Source organism: Fusarium falciforme, chromosome 8 (genome assembly GCF_026873545.1).
Source record: "Fusarium falciforme chromosome 8, complete sequence".
Classification (NCBI taxonomy): Eukaryota; Fungi; Ascomycota; class Sordariomycetes; order Hypocreales; family Nectriaceae; genus Fusarium; species Fusarium falciforme.
The window spans coordinates 3,370,723-3,390,269 of record NC_070551.1 but is presented as its reverse complement, the minus strand read 5'-3'; the positions used below and the strand labels follow the sequence as shown (position 1 = coordinate 3,390,269).

The 19,547-nt window shown below is 52.6% G+C and overlaps 8 protein-coding genes across 8 annotated transcripts; 4 read left to right on the top strand and 4 right to left on the bottom strand.

The window, feature by feature from the left end:
- Positions 1 to 555: 555 nt before the first annotated feature.
- NCS54_01081700 (Hypothetical protein) lies at positions 556 to 2,232 on the top strand (the record flags this gene model as incomplete). Its single annotated transcript, XM_053156111.1, has 1 exon — positions 556 to 2,232. The coding sequence occupies one exon, from the start codon at positions 556 to 558 to the stop codon at positions 2,230 to 2,232; it is 1,677 nt and encodes a 558-aa protein (XP_053012086.1).
- Positions 2,233 to 2,922: 690 nt separating this feature from the next.
- NCS54_01081600 (Hypothetical protein) lies at positions 2,923 to 3,960 on the bottom strand (the record flags this gene model as incomplete). Its single annotated transcript, XM_053156110.1, has 2 exons — positions 2,923 to 3,377; positions 3,447 to 3,960. The coding sequence occupies 2 exons, from the start codon at positions 3,958 to 3,960 to the stop codon at positions 2,923 to 2,925; spliced, it is 969 nt and encodes a 322-aa protein (XP_053012085.1).
- A 467-nt stretch (positions 3,961 to 4,427) lies between these two features.
- On the bottom strand, positions 4,428 to 5,751 carry NCS54_01081500 (Hypothetical protein; the record flags this gene model as incomplete). Its single annotated transcript, XM_053156109.1, has 2 exons — positions 4,428 to 4,783; positions 4,836 to 5,751. 2 exons carry the CDS (start codon positions 5,749 to 5,751, stop codon positions 4,428 to 4,430), a joined length of 1,272 nt encoding a protein of 423 aa, XP_053012084.1.
- A 380-nt stretch (positions 5,752 to 6,131) lies between these two features.
- Positions 6,132 to 8,217, top strand: NCS54_01081400 (Hypothetical protein; the record flags this gene model as incomplete). The annotated part of the gene is made up of 6 exons (XM_053156108.1): positions 6,132 to 6,192; positions 6,243 to 7,185; positions 7,237 to 7,339; positions 7,402 to 7,746; positions 7,793 to 7,934; positions 7,988 to 8,217. Exons 1-6 carry the CDS (start codon positions 6,138 to 6,140, stop codon positions 8,215 to 8,217), a joined length of 1,818 nt encoding a protein of 605 aa, XP_053012083.1. The 5' UTR covers positions 6,132 to 6,137.
- Positions 8,218 to 8,566: 349 nt separating this feature from the next.
- Positions 8,567 to 12,506, bottom strand: NCS54_01081300 (Hypothetical protein; the record flags this gene model as incomplete). Its single annotated transcript, XM_053156107.1, has 9 exons — positions 12,252 to 12,506; positions 12,003 to 12,126; positions 11,414 to 11,945; positions 10,298 to 10,433; positions 10,063 to 10,234; positions 9,902 to 10,006; positions 9,784 to 9,853; positions 8,999 to 9,732; positions 8,567 to 8,943 (listed from the first exon to the last, which is right to left on the bottom strand). The coding sequence occupies exons 1-9, from the start codon at positions 12,429 to 12,431 to the stop codon at positions 8,567 to 8,569; spliced, it is 2,430 nt and encodes an 809-aa protein (XP_053012082.1). The 5' UTR covers positions 12,432 to 12,506.
- Positions 12,507 to 13,094: 588 nt separating this feature from the next.
- Positions 13,095 to 15,211, top strand: NCS54_01081200 (Amine oxidase; the record flags this gene model as incomplete). The annotated part of the gene is made up of 3 exons (XM_053156106.1): positions 13,095 to 13,568; positions 13,622 to 14,129; positions 14,184 to 15,211. 3 exons carry the CDS (start codon positions 13,095 to 13,097, stop codon positions 15,209 to 15,211), a joined length of 2,010 nt encoding a protein of 669 aa, XP_053012081.1.
- A 220-nt stretch (positions 15,212 to 15,431) lies between these two features.
- Positions 15,432 to 16,954, bottom strand: NCS54_01081100 (Zn(2)-C6 fungal-type domain-containing protein; the record flags this gene model as incomplete). Its single annotated transcript, XM_053156105.1, has 5 exons — positions 15,432 to 15,993; positions 16,043 to 16,139; positions 16,214 to 16,380; positions 16,437 to 16,702; positions 16,808 to 16,954. The coding sequence occupies 5 exons, from the start codon at positions 16,952 to 16,954 to the stop codon at positions 15,432 to 15,434; spliced, it is 1,239 nt and encodes a 412-aa protein (XP_053012080.1).
- A 700-nt stretch (positions 16,955 to 17,654) lies between these two features.
- On the top strand, positions 17,655 to 19,268 carry NCS54_01081000 (Hypothetical protein; the record flags this gene model as incomplete). The annotated part of the gene is made up of 1 exon (XM_053156104.1): positions 17,655 to 19,268. The coding sequence occupies one exon, from the start codon at positions 17,655 to 17,657 to the stop codon at positions 19,266 to 19,268; it is 1,614 nt and encodes a 537-aa protein (XP_053012079.1).
- Positions 19,269 to 19,547: the final 279 nt, after the last annotated feature.

Here is a 19,547-nt window from a genome sequence, read left to right as displayed (position 1 = left end):
GACTGACCGATGTATTTACAGGTCATCCATTTTTCTTGGAGGTTCAAAGCTCTTCCAACTCACCAGCACCACTTGAGATGTGAAAAAGCCCAAATCCACACCATACAACTCTCCTACCTCCTATCGCTTGTGTACAATCCGTTCGGCCAACGAACCGCCCATTCCTCTAGACACTCGCTCAGCCCCACAAGAACGAATACTTGCATCAGAAATCTACCCTTGCGAAACACAAAACAAGTTTGATCATGTACGAGCCCGTACGTTCATACGGAACTGATTACATGTGGACATGTGTAAGTACCCATCCCAAGGCGACATCACAACTTCGAGTCGCTGATTGAAAACAAGTGCAATTGTGGTAGTACTTGGAGCTGGGCCCTTCACGTTAGATGCCTTGATTGCGATCACTATCGATGCGACGGCGGATGTATGGTCTATATCTCACGTGTGAACGAATCCGGGTACCCATCTTCAACAGTGATCACTCGTCCCCAGTCTCAGGAAGCGAGGGCGACATGGCAAGGAACCCCAGTCCAAGGAGGTGCCCTTTACCAAATGTCGTTGGCCTCACCTCCACTGGACCCAGCCCGAGATATAAACGACTCTCACGTCTCTGATCTGAGAAGCGACAAGGTGGATATTGACAATCCAAGCTCTTCTGTTGAGGAAGCAGTCGAGAAGGAACATCCCGAAATGAATGAGAGACCCAATTTAGTGCTTGACTCTGGATGTCCTGCTCGGGTGCAGGTTGTCGACGCCCAGCCGTCTTTCATGAGAGGTGAATCACAGAACTCTATGATGCCCACGGAATCATGGCAAGATACCACCGACAAGGCCTCCGATGATCTCAAATGGAGAGAAGAGAAGAAGGAGAAGGAGAAGGAGAAGAAGTTTCAAGATAACGCTACACACTCTGAGGCCTACGCCTCAACGGGCTCAGAGAGCTCTTCATCGACGTTCGGTGATGAAGATAGCGACGCGGTAACCCAAGAGATGCCGGATGATTGGGAGATTGAGGACACCGACGAGAGAGCCGCAAGAGATAACAAGACGTCGTTTGCTATGACGCCGGGCGAGGATTTGAGCCTGTTTCCTTGGCTTCTCTGGTATCTTCTGTGTATCTGGCGGTGGCTCCAGCAAGACTGGCAGGATTTCTGGACAGCGACTCATCAGTCCGGGGAGCAGTCAGCGACACCGGCTCCGCCAGGTCTACTAGCACGACAGAAACACGGCTCTAGAGGTGGAAAAAGACGAAGAGAGCGAACGGAATCGGCAGACGAAGCGGAGCGGGAGAAACCATCAGCAGGAAAGTCGAAACGTGCCAGGCGGCCCAAGGAGCCAGGGCCCTCTCAGCCCCTAGCCTGTCCTTTTTGCAAGAAGGATCTCCAACAATACCAAGCATGTGTCAAACTCAACCTGACCAAGGTGCGGTATGTCAAGCAGCATCTCCACCGGAAGCACGGGGACAATATCGAAGACTGGGTGATGGCCCGTCTCAGACTGAGATCAGCCCCTGGAACTGAAGAGGAACAATGGTATAGGATATTTGACCTCTTGTTCCCTGGCCACTCGCCCCGACCTTCCACGCCGTACAACGATTTTACAGTTTGTGAACGAGCACAGCCGTCCCCTGATACCTCTCCAACCGAGGAAGCGCTCTACGTTTCCGGCATATTTTTGACGGGAGAATCTGTCCAGTCTCTCCAGCAGTTTCTTGTTCAAGACTCTGCGTTAGCGAGTGTTGCGGCGGATGATATCCGCGGAGCTTTGGACCGTGCCTTGTCTCGAGTTTTCATGGAGCAAACATCGCATCAGAACCCATCTGTTGATGGCTGGCAGGCAAGAGCCCAACAAGGCTCTGAGACGGACATTGAGGATTCTGAAGAAAGTTCCAATAGCCGTGGCTTCGTGCCGGACCGAGAGGTCCCCAACTCCCGTTTCAGCGACGACTCTGGAGTAGTCACGAACGAACATCCAAGTTCCGCAACCGTCCAGTCGGATTCAACACCAGAGCCGCAAGGGACTCAGCGTGGAGTTGAGGGGGCTTTTGAATGGGAAGAGTTCCTGAATGATGATCCAAGTCTGTTTATTGAAGGAGCACCTGAAGACCAACAGTTGGGTCATCACATTGATATGGACTGTTGGTTAGATGAATGGCCATTCACTAATTATGACCAGCCGCTTGGGGAAAGTTCTGGGGCGCAGGCAAGACAAAAGGGAGGATATTTCTAGGTGGTCGAGGGCGGGGTGTCAACGAATTTACTATCAATAGTTTTGTTCTCTGTTACTATGACCGATGACCTCTTTTAGTAATTTGATAACCCATCAGGTAAAACTCAGGCCTGTAGATATAACTAAAAAAAGAAATGTTCACTTGGCGTAGGTCCTCTGACGAGGAAGACATGGTAGGTTAATAGAACTTATATTATCGAGGACGATCTAATAAAGTCTTTACTAGAGGGTCTAACTAAGAAAGATCCTAAATCTTCTATTGGCTCCAAAATCTTTAATTGTTTGCATATTAATTCAATTTTTTATCGACTTGTAATGGCCGACTACTACTTGACCTCCTCTTCTTATCGTGAACGGTAGCCTCGGCCCGTGATGTTGATCTGGCCATGATATCAGCCGGTCTCATGGGAGAGAGCACAAAGAAATAGGAACCAGTGAAATCATTACGTTAAAGAGTTTCGGATACGGTAACAATAGTTTCAATGCCCTACTTCCATATCTATCAAGAGGAGGGGAAGAACTCGCTTTGGAATCCACTTTGGCCGCTCTCTTGGCCTTATCGACGTCTCTCCTAGCTAGCTTGTGGGATGCCAAGCCTATCATGGTTTACACCATTGGCAAGTCAGCCATGGGAGCCAAATATCAAATATCATATAGTTGCTCATATGGTGAGGTAGACAGGCACTGTTTCTAGTTGGTCTGACTGGAATTCGACAGGGGTATACCATGCAGGTTCGGCACACTGGGCATGGAAGAGATTTGAGAGATAGATGAAAGAGACGGAACAGCCGCAAGTAGAGAGGTCCTCGGGGAGACCTCGTCGTGATCCAGATCAAACAGCAAGCGCAAGCCAGTGTTGTCTTGTGGGTTTAGGACAACTCTATCTTTGTCTGGTGATCGTGACTGCTCGTTGACAACAACTTCCTTCTCATCGGAATAGGGGTATAGCTCTTTTTGGTTGTCGACGTCAGAATGGACTGAGAACTTTTCGTGAACTTCAACTATCGATACAGCCTTTTTATGCCTTTGCGTATTTGCTGGTGCTGGAGAAGAAAGACCCTGTACGTTGCTTGGGTCGGAAGAGGGTGTAGTGTTGGTTGAGGGCGAGGGAAGCTGGGGAGATGAGACAGGGTCACAGGAAGTTACTATTTACGAATTAATCATCAGCAAATCTTTCTCGTTGCCAGAGAAAAGAGTTGGAGGGACTATCTTACACGAAATGCTGTCAAACACATCTCCTAGGAGAGCAATGTTGGAAAAGGTTGAGAATATCTCGGTGGGTTCTGGACACGTCTCCTCCACTTTTTGGCCCCCGACCGTCGGGGCTGCGAGGACTACTTGGCGTACAAAATTCAATTCGGCCAACACGGCAGCGTGGTGACAGTGGAGAAGTGGCTGTTGACTCTCAAAGTCGAGAGAATCGGCTAGAATCCACCTCATCTTGCTCCGAAGGGGCGTCTTTCCTCCGTGCGCCTCCGGTCGGCACTTCTCCACGAGTCTGTCGACGCGGTCATGGCACTGTTGTGCAGCCTCAATGATGCCATCGATGCGCTCAACCGCCGCGGGTAGCAGCAAGGTCGCGTGCTGGTTCCGAAGTTGAACGAGGTGCTGGAGGTCGTAATGACATGTGCGGACAAGCTCGATGCATGAGCGGACCTGGGTTGACAATGGGTCTTGATCTGTCGCCAGGGTGACTATTTGGCGGAAACGAGCATTTAGACCAGGCATCTTGAAGACACTGAAGGAGAAAGGCAGAACTGGTGATGTTAAGGAGAGTTAATTTCAGGAAGCCGAGGTGCATCAGCGTTCTGCAAATGAGCACGCGGGCTAATTAGAAACGTCATCCGTCTTTCGATGAGCGAGTGGAGCGAGGAACCAACTTGCAGCTGCACCAGACCTTTCTTGGATGTCTCTTGTCTCGTGTCTCATGTCTTGGTGTTGTTGGTTGTTGGTCGCTCACACAGCAGGGACCAGCCCCCAAGCAACTCCTTCGGCCGGTCCGGCCCGGAACTACCTCCGCGATCAAATTAAGAAGGAGACGAGAAAGTTAAATGAACTTGTTGGCTCTTAGGTGGTCCTTTGTCAAGCCACTTGTAACGACTTGTTGGTTGATCCCCTGCTGTTACAACCAACAGCTACAGGAAACTACGACGATAGGCCCAGGACAGGGCATCCTACTCCACCGCCAAACCCACTTACGCACCAATGACTCCGACCTCGGGTTCCACTACCCGTCTTCCCCCCTTGTCCAACCCAGGGCGCACAACCACCGAGTTGCCCTTTTCAAACACGAAACGCCAATCCTGGGGCTGTGACAAGATTACATAGCCGAGCTTGGTACACTCAATAATAACAGCCTGCAGGTGATCAGTCTGCGCGCTGTGGCTGGTCCCGACAAAGTGGTGGAGGAAGGCGTTGAGGCGGGTCGCCAAAGCCAGGGCCTGAGGACTGAGAGCAGCTTCGGAAATGGGCAGAGGCGTTCGCTCATAAGGGCTTGGATGGAGTAGGAATGCTGAAAGACGACGCCATTCGGACAAGGCAGCCGATTGAGCTAGAAACTGGCATCAGTTGCGAAAAAAGAAAAGACGGATCCATGGCCTTACCTGTCGCGTTGTGAGAGGGCATTGAGTCCAGAAAAGTGCTAAGAGGCGCTGGGAGCATTGAAAAGGCGCCGTGGGAGTAAATGTCAAGGCTCTTAAAGACGACTTGCGAGATGACGTGCCGAAGACCCGTTTGGCGAGACATCGGCTTTGCGCATACTCCTGCGATGGCTTCTGTGCCATGAGGGAAGTCTCCGAGCGGAGCAAGATGGTCTGACAAGGTCGACACGTCGGTGACCGGGTCAAGATGATAGTACTTTTCGACGTGTTGATCGATGAGATGCCCCAAGGCTTGTAGTTCGGCCTCAATCTCTCTGTCGGGGGTCGCGTCGAGGAGTAGATGGTTCAACGGGGTCGAATCGTCGCTAACGGTGGGAGACGGTTTCTCAACGGTCGCGAATGCTCGAGGATTGTCGTGGGGAACAGTCTTTATGTCGTCTTGCCCTCTACGTCGCCGGCGGAAGAGGAGCCAAGCTGCCACGAGACCGATCAGGATGCCGCCAATAGCGCATCCCACGGCCGCACCTGCGAGTGCTCCCGTGGAGTGGCGGGACGAGCCATTGCCGCTGGAAGGAGCCGAGACACTCGTTGATGAATGACTGGGACTGCTAGAGATGGAGCTGGTACTGGAGTCGGTACTGGAGTTGGCACTGGTATCGGTGCTCGTGCTCGGGATGACTGTGGTTGAGGGACTTGTGCTGGGCAAGGAGCTGGCAGCATCGCTACTGGAGGGGGCGGCAGAACTGACGGGCGACTCGATAGCCGTGCTAACCTGGACCGGAGCTAGCCATTGGGTTGACGTAGAACCTGGAAAGTGGTAGATGAAAACTGACGATGCCCACGGTGAGGTAGTTTGTTGTTCGTTTATCCATATTGCTGTCTGTCCTGTGAGGACGGTCGTCTCAATTGATGTAGCCATCGCGGAGCGTATCTCACGGGACTGGTCCTAAAATGCCAAAGGGATGAGTGTTGTCTGCGGATTGAGCTTTCGCAAATGGGGGATGGGCCACTTATCAGCGGGCTGCATCATCCCGTCGACAGAGAGGGCCAAGGGCACCTGCAGGGAGGAAAGCTCCAACATCTGTCTGCGGGCCTGGCGGGACATTTCCTAGGGCCAACATGACTCCATTGACAAGGGCCCATCACCCTGGACATGGGTAGCTGCAGGTCATGCAGATTGGAAACCCAACCCCTGTCCGCCGATCAGAGAAAAGAGAGGAGATGAGTGCATCCAAATTCAAGTGCCCATGGACCACCCTCTTTGCGAGACTCTGGCCTCTTCTCTCACCATCCACAACAGAAAAAATGAATAAACAATCAGACTTGTTGGTGTCTGTCGACCTGGGCACCACTTACACCGGTACTTTCACACCCTCTGCGCCGAAAACAAAGTGCTGACAGAACCCGCAGGGGTCGCATGGATGACCCCAAGGACGCCGATCCAGGTCGTCAACGATTGGCCCGGCAGCGGTGACCGAGGAGAACGCAAGGTGCCAACCAAGCTCGTGTACAACGACGACGGCACCCTCAGCTCCTGGGGCTTCATATGCGAAGATGACGATGATGGACCAGGCTCTGGCAAGACGAGGCGTGAGTTTTTCAAGATATTTATTGACCAAGATACACTAGAGGCAGCGCGACAACAAGGTCTCTCGAGTGCGCCGCAGGACACGGCGGAGGCGCGCAAGTACTTGACCGATTATCTGCGTCAGATATACGCTCATGTGGAGGAGACGGTTGAGACGCAGTTGGGGAGGCGCCATACAGGCGGTTGGAGAGACATGGCTGTGACGTTTCTCTTCAGCGTGCCAACAACCTGGACCAACATTGCCATGGTCAACACGTTCAAAGGCGTTGTGCGGGATGCTGGCTTTGGCACCGGAGGGCCCTCGCATGTAGCGCTCGTGGATCTGACTGAAGCCGAGGCCGCATCTGTCGCAACTCTCAAGACAAGTGCCGTCAGTTTCCAAAAGGGACACGTCTTTCTGACCGTCGACGCCGGTGGCGGCACGACGGATCTGGCTCTGATGCGCATCACCTCGACCGATGCCATCTCTCCCCAGATGGCACAGGTCTCAGGTGTACGAGGCATCGGCATCGGATCTACGCTCATCGACCGGGCCTTTATCCGCCTCGTTGCGCAGAGGCTGGCGGCGAACCCCGACGCGATCGAGAGGCTCCCTGATGACTTGGCGACGTCCATGGCGAGGAGCCACCATTTCAGGACTGTCAAGCACAAGTTTGGAGAGAAGGTGTACATGCAACAGACGTTCAAGATACCGATGGAGGGCGTGGCTTTCGACTTTAATCACCCGGGCTTGCGAGTCGAGAGGGGTCGAATGCTGTTTACAAAGTGGGTAGCATGGTAGCCCATCATGGGTAAGCGATTGCTGACCTAGACCAGAGAAGAGATCCAGGCACTTTTTGACGTTCAGATTGAAGGCGTCATGGGCCGGATAAAGGAGCAGCTTGAGTGGATGAGGGAAAAGGGCATGAAGGACCAAGTGGTAAGACGTCTTTTCTCCCGCTTCCGCACATACAACATCTAACACAAACGACAAAAAAACAGGAGTACATGGTTCTGGCTGGAGGCCTGGGAAGTTCAGCGTACGTGCGCGATGCAATACAACAACAGCTTGTTGGGTACCCGCACCCAAACGCGCGACACGTCATTGTCGTCCCGTGCCAGGAGCCTCAGCTATGCGTCGTCCGCGGGCTCCTCCTTGACCAGCAGCAAAGGTTTCAAACGGGAAGCCTGCCGGTCCTGGCGACACGGGTAGCGCGTTCAAGCTACGGCATGGTTGTCATGGAACCGTATGATCCAGCCATCCACTTTGACGAGGATGTCAAGACGGACAAGTATGATCCGAAGATCAAATGGGCCAGAAGCCAGATAGAGTGGCTAATACGCAAGGTACGAGTGCAAAACCCCGTTTCGAGCTTTTCTTCTGACGATTCAGGGCGATGTCATTGATCCAAACTCATCCCTCATCAAATCGTTCAAGATCAAGCTGGATCCCGGAAGCACCACAAGGTCTTGGGATGCCATAATCGTCATTTCCAACAACGAACCGCATCTTCTCCCCAGAAGCATGAAGCATGGTGCGTGTCACGGCCCAAAACCCATCACACACAGTCACTAACAGCTACAGCAGCGGGCGCAAAGAAGCTATGCGTAGTCAAAAGCAACCTCACAGGAGTCCAGCAAGACCAGATGGTGCTGAATAAGAATAGGAGATCCTGGTATCGTAAAGGCGCGCCTTTCTACCATCTGCAGTTTGAAGTTCACGTCATTGTTGCACCCGCGGACCTTCGCTTCGAACTCTGGTTCAACGGGTTTAGGTTCTCGGGTAACCACGAGCCGATCGCTGTGACCTGGGACTAGGGTGGAAATGCGAGAATTCGCGTCGTTTTAATTTCGTATTCGAGCTGGATAACGGTTGTCAGAGCTTCTCTCAATAGCTTTTCTACCAGACACTTTAATTCCATATAAAGATAATCATGCAGCCGGAATATTCGCTTGGCGTGAGTCCTCTGATATTAATGTGCTATTTATTATAGTTGAAGCCCGGCCCTCGATGGGTTAACTGAGCCAGGAGATCGTCGAGGAAGGTTGATTAAAGTGGCTACTCGACTCAAGGTTTCAAATTAGAAGAGAATTTCTTCTCATAGGATTCCATAACCTTAGACGATGTAAATGTCGATTCAACTTCCTGTCGAATCGCAGCAGCCGGTTACTCCTTGACCTCTTCTTCCTTAGCCTGGATACCAGCCTCGGCATCAGCCCTCATCTGCATCTCAACATTCCAAAGCCTAGCACTACTAAAGTCGATACTCTTCAGCGTCACAAACTTTGTCTTGTGCGTAACCTTCCAGCCCACAGCCAAGATGATGAACACGAGGAGGATGACATAGTTCATGAAGAAAGCCTCCACGTCCCACGGCGCAAAAGAAGTCCAACCCTGGAAGAAAGCAAAAAAGAGGTTTCCGCCAACGCCGAGGTACGCGCAGAAGCGCCAGGCGGGGGCTTGGAAGGGTAGGACGTCGATAGGGATGTTTTGGGCCTTGAGAGCCATGCGAAAGCGGATGTGGTTGAGAGAGATTAAGCCCCCTAATATCGTTAGCCTGTTGTTGCAAAGATGCAAGAGACGTGATGATAAACTTACAGGTAATGAACGTGGCTACACCTGTCATGGAAATGATCCAAGTGTAGACAACACCGGCCCCACTGGAAAGGTTAAGCAGGGACAGGAAACCGATCAGGTTCATGAGAACGAGGGAGTAGGCTGGGACGCCCCTCGAGTTTGTCCAAGCAAAGATCTTGGGAGCCAAACCCTCGACAGCCAGACCATAGAGGGTTCTCGAGCCAACATACAGGGCACTATTGATGGCAGAAAACATGGTGATGAGGATGACGGCGTTGATGGCATGTGCACCAGCTGTAGCTCCGACTCGAGTAAAGGCAATGACGAAAGGAGACCGGGCAGTCTTGCTCTTTGCCGAAAGCAGATTGGGGTCGTTGTAAGGGACAGTAAGAGTCAGAAAGAAGATACCGAGCAAAAAGATGCCAACGATTCTCCAAAGAACGCTCTTGACAGCCTTGGGAACGTCCTTAGCAGGGTTCTTGGACTCTCCGGCAGTCAGACCAATCATCTCGGTACCGCTGTACATAAGCGCAGCAAAGGTAAAAATCTTGAAGACGCCCTTGACACCGTCCGCAAAGGGACCCGGATCGTGGTAAAACTTGAACCCCATCTTTTCACCGCCGATGGCGCCCGAGGTGATGAGGATGGCGCAGAGGAAGAAGGCGAGGATGGCAATGACCTTGATCAAAGCGAGCCAGAATTCGGCTTCACCGAAGGATTGGATACCGAGGAAAGTAAACGCGAGGAAGATTCCCCTGTATAGAGATTAGCATCTCGTCAACTCGGAGAGAGATAATTGTGCGAACCAGAAGATCAAGATCCAGCCCCATCGCGGAATAGGAGTCTCCCAGTATGTCAAAACCAGACCCAAGTTGTCTATCGTTCGTCAGCGTACGATCGAAATACGTTGTGCACAGTGCGTACTGTATTCTGCGATGATGATACCGGCCCAGAGAAGCCAATAGTTCCATCCAAGAGCGAATCCAAGGGCGGGATCGAGAAACATGGACGTGTAATGAGTGAAAGAACCTGTTTAATCCACTGTCAGAAACGGCGAGTAAAAGACTTCTGGACATCAAACTTACCAGACATGGGAATAAACGCTCCAAGCTCTCCCAGAGACTGCATCACAGCCCACAGCAGAACTCCCACGATGGCAAAGCACAGCAGCAGACCTGCAGGCCCGGCAGTTGAAAGACCAGTGCCCATGCCAACAAAGTAGCCGGGGCCAATAACGCCTCCGATTGCCAACATCATCTATAGGGGGAGCTGTGTCAGCTGGCTGAAGAGATAAGCAAGTCCATGGCCGAGTCAACTCACAAGATGGCGGCCGGCCAATCCGCGCTGAAGGCCTGCATCTTCTGCGTTTGCAGTTTCGACCTCACCGTTTCCATTGGAGGCGGTGCGCTGCAAGCCCTCGTCCTTTAGAGAATCCGTCTTCATGATGATGTTGTCACTATTGTTGTCGAGTTTGATGTCTCTAATCCGAAAGTCGTCTATCGTCTTCTTAAACAGAGTCAAGACTATCGGCGCAAGGACCACCAACTTGGCCGAGTCATGGTTGTGTGTTAATATCTCATGACCCATTCAGATGGGCCCAGTTCGTAGAGAGTTTTGGGCCGAGTCAGATTGCACTAACTGGGTTTTTCCTTGGTCACCCTTCGGATCAACTTGCGGGGGAGGGTCGTCCTTGGCTGAAAACAGCTAGGGGGGCAAAATAATCGATGGCCTGGAGCTCCTTATCATTTGCCATGGTCCTCATTCGTCTTGATTAGCATCAACGTGGCGACCCTGGACCTTGATCGGGTTGCCACATCATTATCGCGTCTTCGGCTGGGCCGTGTAACATGGCACGCGCGTCGTTGAGACATATTGACTTGAACACGGCTCAGTCGGGCGAGTCAGGACTGTCAGGACAGATTCTTGGAAGGTAAACATGGTATCTCGTGAAATTGAAACTCCTATCCTGAATTTGGTTGTCTAGTAGTACTGTTTTGTGTGTGCGACTGCATTGCCTCGGCCTCTGATTGCCGCTCGAGCTGCCGCCACGAGTCTTCGCCCGAATGATGGTGATAATGATGAAAGTGATGGTGTATGTGGTGATGATGGTGATGGTGAACTGTTTGTTGTGTCGTTGTTGGTAATTGAAATGATTCGGCGTAAGATTGAAGCATTGCATCATCCCCTGGAATCCCCCAATTTTTGGGTACGGATGAAGCACCCGTTGATCCGAGCCACAAGCTTTGATCAGCCGGCGGTGATGTGCCCGTGGCAACCATTGAGCTCATGGAGGACCAACTTGACGGCGAAGGCATGAATGCCCCTGTAGTGCTATCCTGACGGTGTCTTGTGTGTAATGGCCTGGGTTGTGTCCATTGCTTTGCGGTCTGTGTTTGATCCGAGAAGCTCGATGGGAGATCCCCAAGAAGGACGGACTCGGACGAGACTCCAGTCCCGTTGACCTTCTCGGCATTCTCACCGTCAGCATCATTGTGTGACGGCGGCGAGGGGCCAGAAAAGGTTTCGTAAAAGGCCGAGTCGAGGAAACTGGGCCCTGTCTGTTCACCAGCCTCAGTCTCCATGACAGAGAATGGCATAATCTGCTCGGCTGCGTTCCCGCTTCCAGATTCCATGTCGATAGTGAGATTCTGGGGTGCAGGTGATACTCCGCTATCCATGGGGGACATTTGCGACGTCGATGACGATGGTGTGTTGCCTTGGGATTTGGCGACGCGGGAATGAGATTGACGAGAGAGAGTGCGCCAGCGGTTGCGGCAGGTGAGAGGTGGACGGCCAGGTATCCGCGATGATATAGCTGCCCAGCGATGACCTAATGTAGCAACACCTTGGCGGAGTAGGTTGTCCTCTTGGGCTGTCCAATCGCTCAGGCGGTTTTGGGCGGATGGATTGAGAATGTCGTTGTACCTCTTTGAACATTGGTCGTCTTTCCTGCCAGGAATGAGAAGGGCTAGGAGGGTGATGTTAGATTACGAGGCTGTGTGTGCTAGAGAGATAGGATATGTACCAATATCATGCCAGGCCGGCCCAAGACGTGCATACGCCGAAAGGAGAAGCTCGTCCTCTTGGGCCGTCCATCTACCCTTGCGCAGCGACGGGTCAAGGGAGTGAAACCAGCGTTTGCGACAGTCCTGCAGGGTAATGTCAGCCTCGGTGCTTGCGTGCTGCACGCCTTGGATGTCGACCCGGGCCGTATATCAATCAAGACGGCGGCGTGGGGTGCGTGCAGAGAAGCTCAGACTCAGGGCCGACGTACCTTGGCTGTCCGGCCTTGAAGACCGGCAGCAATGTCCTTCCACCTGCCTTCGGGTCCTCTGCTGTCCCCAAAGTGAGCTACCAGCGTCCTCAAGGCCGAGTCCTCGGTGGATGTCCAAGGCCTTCGATGCTTGCCGGTGTTGGCGGGGGGAGACTGCGGGGAAGTCTCCTGGCCGGACATGGGTAAGCAGGCAGTCGAACGAGGGCAGGGGCGCAGTAATATGGTGGTAAGTGAAGTGTCGAGGTCAAAGATGCGTCATTAATTGATGCGACGACAGAGCAGAGCTGGCTGGCTGGCTGTGAGACAGGGCGAGGCAGGTCAATTGTCGGGATGATCTGCAGGCTGAGATAGTCATTTTTCCGTGGTTGTCCTCCGGAACTCGGAAGGCTGCAGCCGTTTCCCCTATCAAAGAAGGAGGCCCCCACTGTCCTTATCTGGCTGACCCAGTCTCGCGACGCCACTCTTCCCCCGCATTCTCACCCTTGCTCTCTTGCACATTAGCTTGACTCGGCCCTGCAGAGATTACCCTGCACCTCAGCCAGTTCTCGTACGAAATCTCTGTCTTATCCGACGACGATGCATTCTATCTCGCGATGCGATCCTTGTGGGGTAGCGCAAGGGCCCTGCCAGCTTTTGTGGGGAAGGAGGTTATTGTTTTGACTCAGCCTCTGCCATTCTCGGTCCTGATGTCGACATCTGCAGCTTCAACTGGACGCGGGTTTGACTCGGCTGCAGCGCCTTCAATGCAGATAAAAAGCCTGCAAAATGATCTTCTTTCATTCTCTTCATCCAGCAAGACACTTCAACCTTCTTCTATTCAGTCATCCTTAGCCTGTCTTTACAATGTCTGCTGAATACCTTCACCCTCTTGACCCGGCCACGGCCGACGAGATTCAGCGGGCCACTGACCTGATCAAGAAGCTGTTCTCACCTGTCGAGCTGCACTTCAAGGCTGCTGGTCTGGACGAGCCCCCCAAGAGGGAGTTGGTCCGATACCTCGATGCGGAGCACAAGGGCCTTCCCCTGCCCGTGCTTCCCCGATGCATCTTTGCCATTTGGTACATCAAGCGTACTCCTCGTCTGTTCGAGGCTGTGGTTGATGTCACCAATGGAAAGATTGTCCAGCATCAGGAACTTCCTCGGGACTTCCATGGTCCCGTCGACCGCACCGAGCTGACCGAGGCGGCCGGCGTCGTCATGGCCCACCCCGATGTCGATAAGGAGTTCGCCCGTCTTGGACTTGACAAGTCTCAGATTGTTCTTGACCCTTGGGACTATGGTGTGGACGGCACTGATACCCAGGCTCGCATGACCCAGGTAAGCACCCACAGCACCCCAACTCTTGTGAGTATACTCTAACACACATCCAGGTCTTCCTTTACAAGAAGAATCCCAAGAACAACGATGTCGACTCCTCTCACTACTCTTTCCCTCTGGACTTCATGGTCACGGTCGACCTCTGTGCGATGAAGGTCAAGAAGATCGTACGCCTTCCTCTCGGTTCCGATGAGACCGTCACCCAAGGAAACGTCTCCCAGCCGGACTCTGATCCCGCTGAGCCTGAGTATGACCACCGTCTTCAGAAGAACCCTCCTCGCACCACCATGAAGCCCTACAATGTCATCCAGCCTGAGGGTGCCTCATTCACCATGAAGGGTCATCTGATTGAGTGGGAGAAGTGGCGATTCCGAGTTGGCTTCAACTGGCGAGAGGGTATCACCATCCATGATGTGCACTTCATGGATCGCAGCGCCTTCTACCGCCTCTCTCTCTCCGAGATGTTCGTCCCTTATGGTGACCCTCGAAGCCCCATCTACCGAAAGGGTGCCTTTGATCTGGGCAACGTCGGTGCTGGTGTCACCGCCAACAACCTTCAGCGTGAGTTTGCCTCCTAGAGTGTGAGATATTTATTAGCGGCTAACATTTCTACAGTTGGATGCGACTGCCTTGGTGTCATCAAGTATGTCGACGGCTGTGTTGTCGCTGCTGACGGAAGCCCGGCTCCTCGTCCCAACGCCATCTGCATCCACGAGGTCGACCAAGGCATCCAGTGGAAGCACACCAACCACCGAACCGGCAAGGCGGTCGTCGTCCGCAAGCGACAACTTGTTCTTCAGCAGATCATCACTGTTGCCAACTACGAGTACATCTTTGCCTGGATCTTTGACCAGAATGGAGAGATCTCTTTCGAGACCCGCGCCACGGGTATCCTTTCCACCCAGCCCATTGACAAGGAGTCCAAGGTTCCTTGGGGAACACGCGTCGCTGATGGTGTCATGGCTCCTTACCACCAGCACTTGTTCAACGTCCGTATTGACCCTGCTGTCGATGGTCACCAGAACTCTTTTGTCTACTCCGACTCTGTCCAGATGCCTTGGGACGAGAAGCTCAACCCTCTGGGCACGGGCTACGTCAGCAAGGAGACCACAGTCAACCGAGCTGGTGCTGTTGAGGACAGCCTTGCGGACGGTCGTGTCTTCAAGATTGTCAACCCCAACGTGGAGAACAGGGTGTCTTTGACCCCCACTGGCTACAAGCTCGTGCCTATCCGCTCTCAGATGCTCCTCGCCCAGCCTGGCTCCTGGCATTGGCGTCGATCTGAGTTCTGCGAGTCCCCCATCTGGGTCACCAAGTACAAGGACCGTCAGCTGTTCCCTGCTGGTGACTACACCAACCAGTCCATCGGTGGACAGGGCATCAAGACCTGGGTCAAGGATCGGGACTATGTCGTCAACGACGACATTGTCATCTGGCATACCTTCGGATTCACCCATAACCCCAGAGTCGAGGATTTTCCCGTCATGCCCGCTGAGATTGCCGCTTTCCACTTGAAGCCGTACAACTTCTGCGAGTACAACCCCACCAACGATGTCCCACCCTCGAACCAGGAGTTCAACAAGAGCACCAGCTACGAGGATGCGAACAAGGACTCTTGCTGCACCACCAAGGGCCGATTGTAAAAGAGAGATACAAAGAAGGTAGAAGCATTAGAAAGATCACACGGCATATGAGTGTTTGTTTGAAAAATTGCCTTTTTATCATTTTCGTTCATTACAGTTGATTGCATAGAAGCTGGGACATGCTCTTCATACATACTCGCTCTGCGACAATACAGGATAACCCGCAATAAGAGGCGTTCTTACTACTTATTACTGACCGTCTTACAATTTTGATGTTGGCTCATTGCAACTCCCTCTGTCCCTGTTGTGTATCGGGGCTGGCCATGGCGAACTGTTCCACCAAGCTACTCAAACTATTGGCCTCGATGTCATCCGACTTGCTCATGATGTCGACGGGCCATACACTGTGAACAGCCTGCATGGGACCTCTCGTTCCCGTGTCATGCACATCTTCGATGCTGGCTATGCTCCTCATTAGATTCAACTCTTCTGATCGCATCCGACCCTTGACGACCTGGAATAGACTCTCGGCCACATAGTGACTGCGGGCTTGATCCCGCAGGCCTTTGGCGGCGAGGAAGAGAGTGGAACGGGTAGCCTCGAGGTCAAAATCAGGCGTCTGATTGTCAATGGCGTCTAGACACATGAATGCCACCAGGGCGAGGGGCTGGCAGATGAAGAGGACTGTTTCGTTGAACCCGTGCAGGAGATAGTAGATGCGGATCAGTGTCAGGAGGTGCTTGGTAGCTAGGGACATGATCTCTTGGGGACTAGGGCTTTGGGATACGGGCTGGGAGACAAATCGTTCGTAGAGCGTCATGATGGGGTTTTGGTGGTAGAAGCTGGGATAGGTTAGGCCATGGGAGATGTCGGGGCGGTTTATACACTCACTGAAGGTTAAAGTGTCCTGGATGCACAATGAACCTGGGCTTGAGACAGTCCGGCAGACCGTATTGCCAGTTCCTAAACCGGGTGTGGAAGGCGTTGGCTTGGTCCGAAGTGACAGGTGCGCCGTCCACAAAGTACACCTCGCAGACCTCGTTCATAATCTAAGAAACTTACACCTTGCCTTGAAGAACTGGCCGAAGTGGGTTGGGAAGAGGGTCGTTTCGAGAGGGTACTTGAGCCACACCTCGCCGTACCATCGTGGATCCCTCAGCGGGTCTGGAAGAGCCACTCTAGGGGGGTATTTGAGAGTTGGAGAGTGCATGAAATGGTACGCAGTGAACCTGTCGTTGGATACTTAGCAGCGGCCAACAGTTCCTCTGCACTCGGCCAAACTTACGTCTCATAGTTGTAAAGCACCCACGCCGTGAAACATCTCCCGTCCCTCGTGCGTTGGTCCTGAACCTCTTCAGTATCGTCAAACAGCCGTAGCATGTGAGCAAGGCTCAAAGCATGTGTGGTGTAGGCCCTCCCAAACTTGTCGAGACCGCAGATGTTGTGCACTGTGTTGAGTATGACACCGGCCTGGACCGTCGTGACACGAGGAGTGTCCGCCTCAAGCTCCCACAGACGCTTCGCCTTAGCCAAGAACCGATACAAGAGCGTCTGTGGGTTTCAATACTCAGCCCGGTCGCCGAACCTAGAGTAGCAGCTCTGTCGCCACTGTCAGTTCTGCAGCGTCCCAGCAAAGAGGCCAGGGAGCTCACATACGCATGAGTAGGCTAGAAGTGCATTGACTAGGAGCGATGAGCAAAACGTGTCCCTCCCGGAGGCCATATACTCTAGAAAATAGTCATTTTGGAAGACCGCGTGGGGTAAGTATTCGCAGCGCAGGTAGACGTTGAGAAGCTCCCTCATCAGAGCGTCGTTGGCGCAAACGGCGGTCCATGTTGACGGTTTGGCAGCCGAGAGGAGAGGGTCTATTACTTCGGCCGAGTGAAGAGGTTTAAGATAAGGGCTCTGATGCCTGGATAGGCTGACATTTCGATGGTCTGTGAACTTGTTATATTTTTACTGTGCGATTGTTCCGAGGAGTGCTAATAACTTTTCCCTGTGTTTCGATTTTTCATTTTCAGTTGTGTCATTAAAGACGCACGTAATCATGCTTTCATCGCTCTTATAGCCTTCAGGCGATATCGCTTGGAAAACAGATGGGATTTCGCCTCTTGGCAAAGTTTCATTAACCCAACTTCCTCCACTAAACTTATTCTTCGAAGAGAAGAATAGCCCAGTGTGTCTTGGCAAGCGAGGGTCTGAAACTGACGTTGAAACAAACTTTGGAAACCTGATATTGCACCAACGAACGACTCAGCAGCAGGCCTAGAATCCCGAATTTGGCATTTCTCGAGTTGAATACGATAATTGTTTCAAGTTGCATGGCCTCATAGCCAGTCCCTGAAACTCGTATAGGTCCCCGATGGGTAACCAGCTCTCCAAGCCAACATGACCAAATGAACTTCATTTATATCCCTCCCATGGCCGCCCTGAAGTTACCGCAACTCTCGTCCAGCATCATTCGTTTCACCCTTTTCACTCTTTTTCTTTTCATTCGTTTATTATGCCTTCTTTTAACCAACTCTTTGCCGCTCTTTTGCTTTGTGCTGTCCGGAACAGCACTGCGGCTCCTGCTTGCAAGCCGCGTCCTAAAGATGTCACGTCAGAGCCTGCTGGTTTCGGGCCTGGCGAGTTCTTTGAGTGGCCTATTTCTACGGCCGATCCGAACACATTCGTTCAAGAGCCAGTAGCTACTGCCACCTTTGATCAGGAGCCTGTAACTACTGTTGACGCCAGCACCTTGGCTCCCATTCCCGTGGCCTCCACCGACCCAAGCACTTTTGCGCCGGAGCTTGTAATTTCAGAGGATCCAACCACGTCGGCTTCAAGGCCCGTTTCCACCGCAAACCCCAGCGTTTCCAACTCCAAGCCAGCGGCTACTGGTGGCACTGGCGGTACTAGCAACAGCACAGAGCCAGCTACCTTCGAGGCAAACCCCAACGTCGGCAACGGAGGAAGTGACTTTAAGGACTCTGCTCGCTTCCGTGTCTATGGAGCAAGCTCCGCTGAAGCTAATGAGGCCCTGGCCATGCTCGAGGGCGCTTACGATTGCTTCATTGGGAAGCTCGGCTGGAGATCGTCTGGTCTGACCTTCTATGACAACGACGAAACTTATTACAAAACCAACTTCTACACCGTCAACTCTCTGGACGGCGGCGCCGCAGGCCTCCAGCACTCTGACATGGAAGCCGGATTCGGCTACGTCGAGGTCCTCCAAGAATATCTTACGAATCCCCAAATCACAGTCCATGAATACGGTCATGTCGTCCACTTCCACCAACGAACGTGGGTGAACCAGGCCAACACGGGGGCGTGGTGGGAAACCGTCGCAAACTGGTTCTCAGACACGTACAAGACTTCTGATATCTGCGCCGAAGCTCGAGAGAAGCATGGTCAATCTACGTCGCCAACAGAAATCGACTTGCAAAGGGTCATTGGGGATTCGTTCCAGGTTATCGTCGATGGGTCCACGGATAGTGGAAACTATTACCAGGCCTGGCCGTTCCTAACGTACTTGACTTCCAATCCTGATAATTTTGTTGGTCTTGGGCAAGATGTGATTCGGCAGCTCATGGTTCAATATCCCGAGGACAGCAACGAAACGCCGCTCCACACACTATCTCGCGTATCCGAGAATGCTACTGTTGCTGCGATCGTTGGACGGTATTGGGCACACATGGCTTACCTCGATATCGGCCATCCATCCGCAAAGGAAGCCTTCCTCAGCCAGCGAGGCTCTCTCAACTTTGGTAACCTCGAATCCCAAGGAAGTGGCTCTTACAAAGTTAAGGCGGACCGTCGACCACGCTATATGGGATCCAATATCATCCCCCTCACGACATCCGGGGATGGAAAAGTGGAAGTCAAAGTTGAGTGCGATGCTGCCTTTACTGGAACTCTGGCTATTCATGAGGCTTCTTCTGGCAAGGTCCGGTACGTTTCGCTTGTTGATGGTGCTGCTTCGGCGGCGGTTGCTTCCGGTGAAGAAGCCAGTCTCATCGTCGCCAACACTCCCGCTGAACTTATCAACTACGATGGATTTAAACTTTCTGATGAAGTGCAGAAGGGTTTAGATTATACCGTGACAGTCACCGGTGCTACCGCCGGGGGAGCCTAGGCAAAAGAGAGGACAGCTCCTTTGGCTCCCAGGGTTCTGTGCAAGCTTACTCGTTTTGGGATTTTTCATACCGCAGAAGAGCCGAGTCTTCTTTGTATAAGCTTACCTTTCTCTATCCTCGGCGTTCGAACTTTGGGTGATGCGTGGGCCTGTCCCCTATCATCGCGTGTATGACATCTTGTTGCTGCGCGTCCCTGTTATCTAGGTATCTAAAGAAAGATGCTGACAACCTGGAAGAAAATAAATAAAACTTCAAATATGTACGCTATTGAAGAAAAG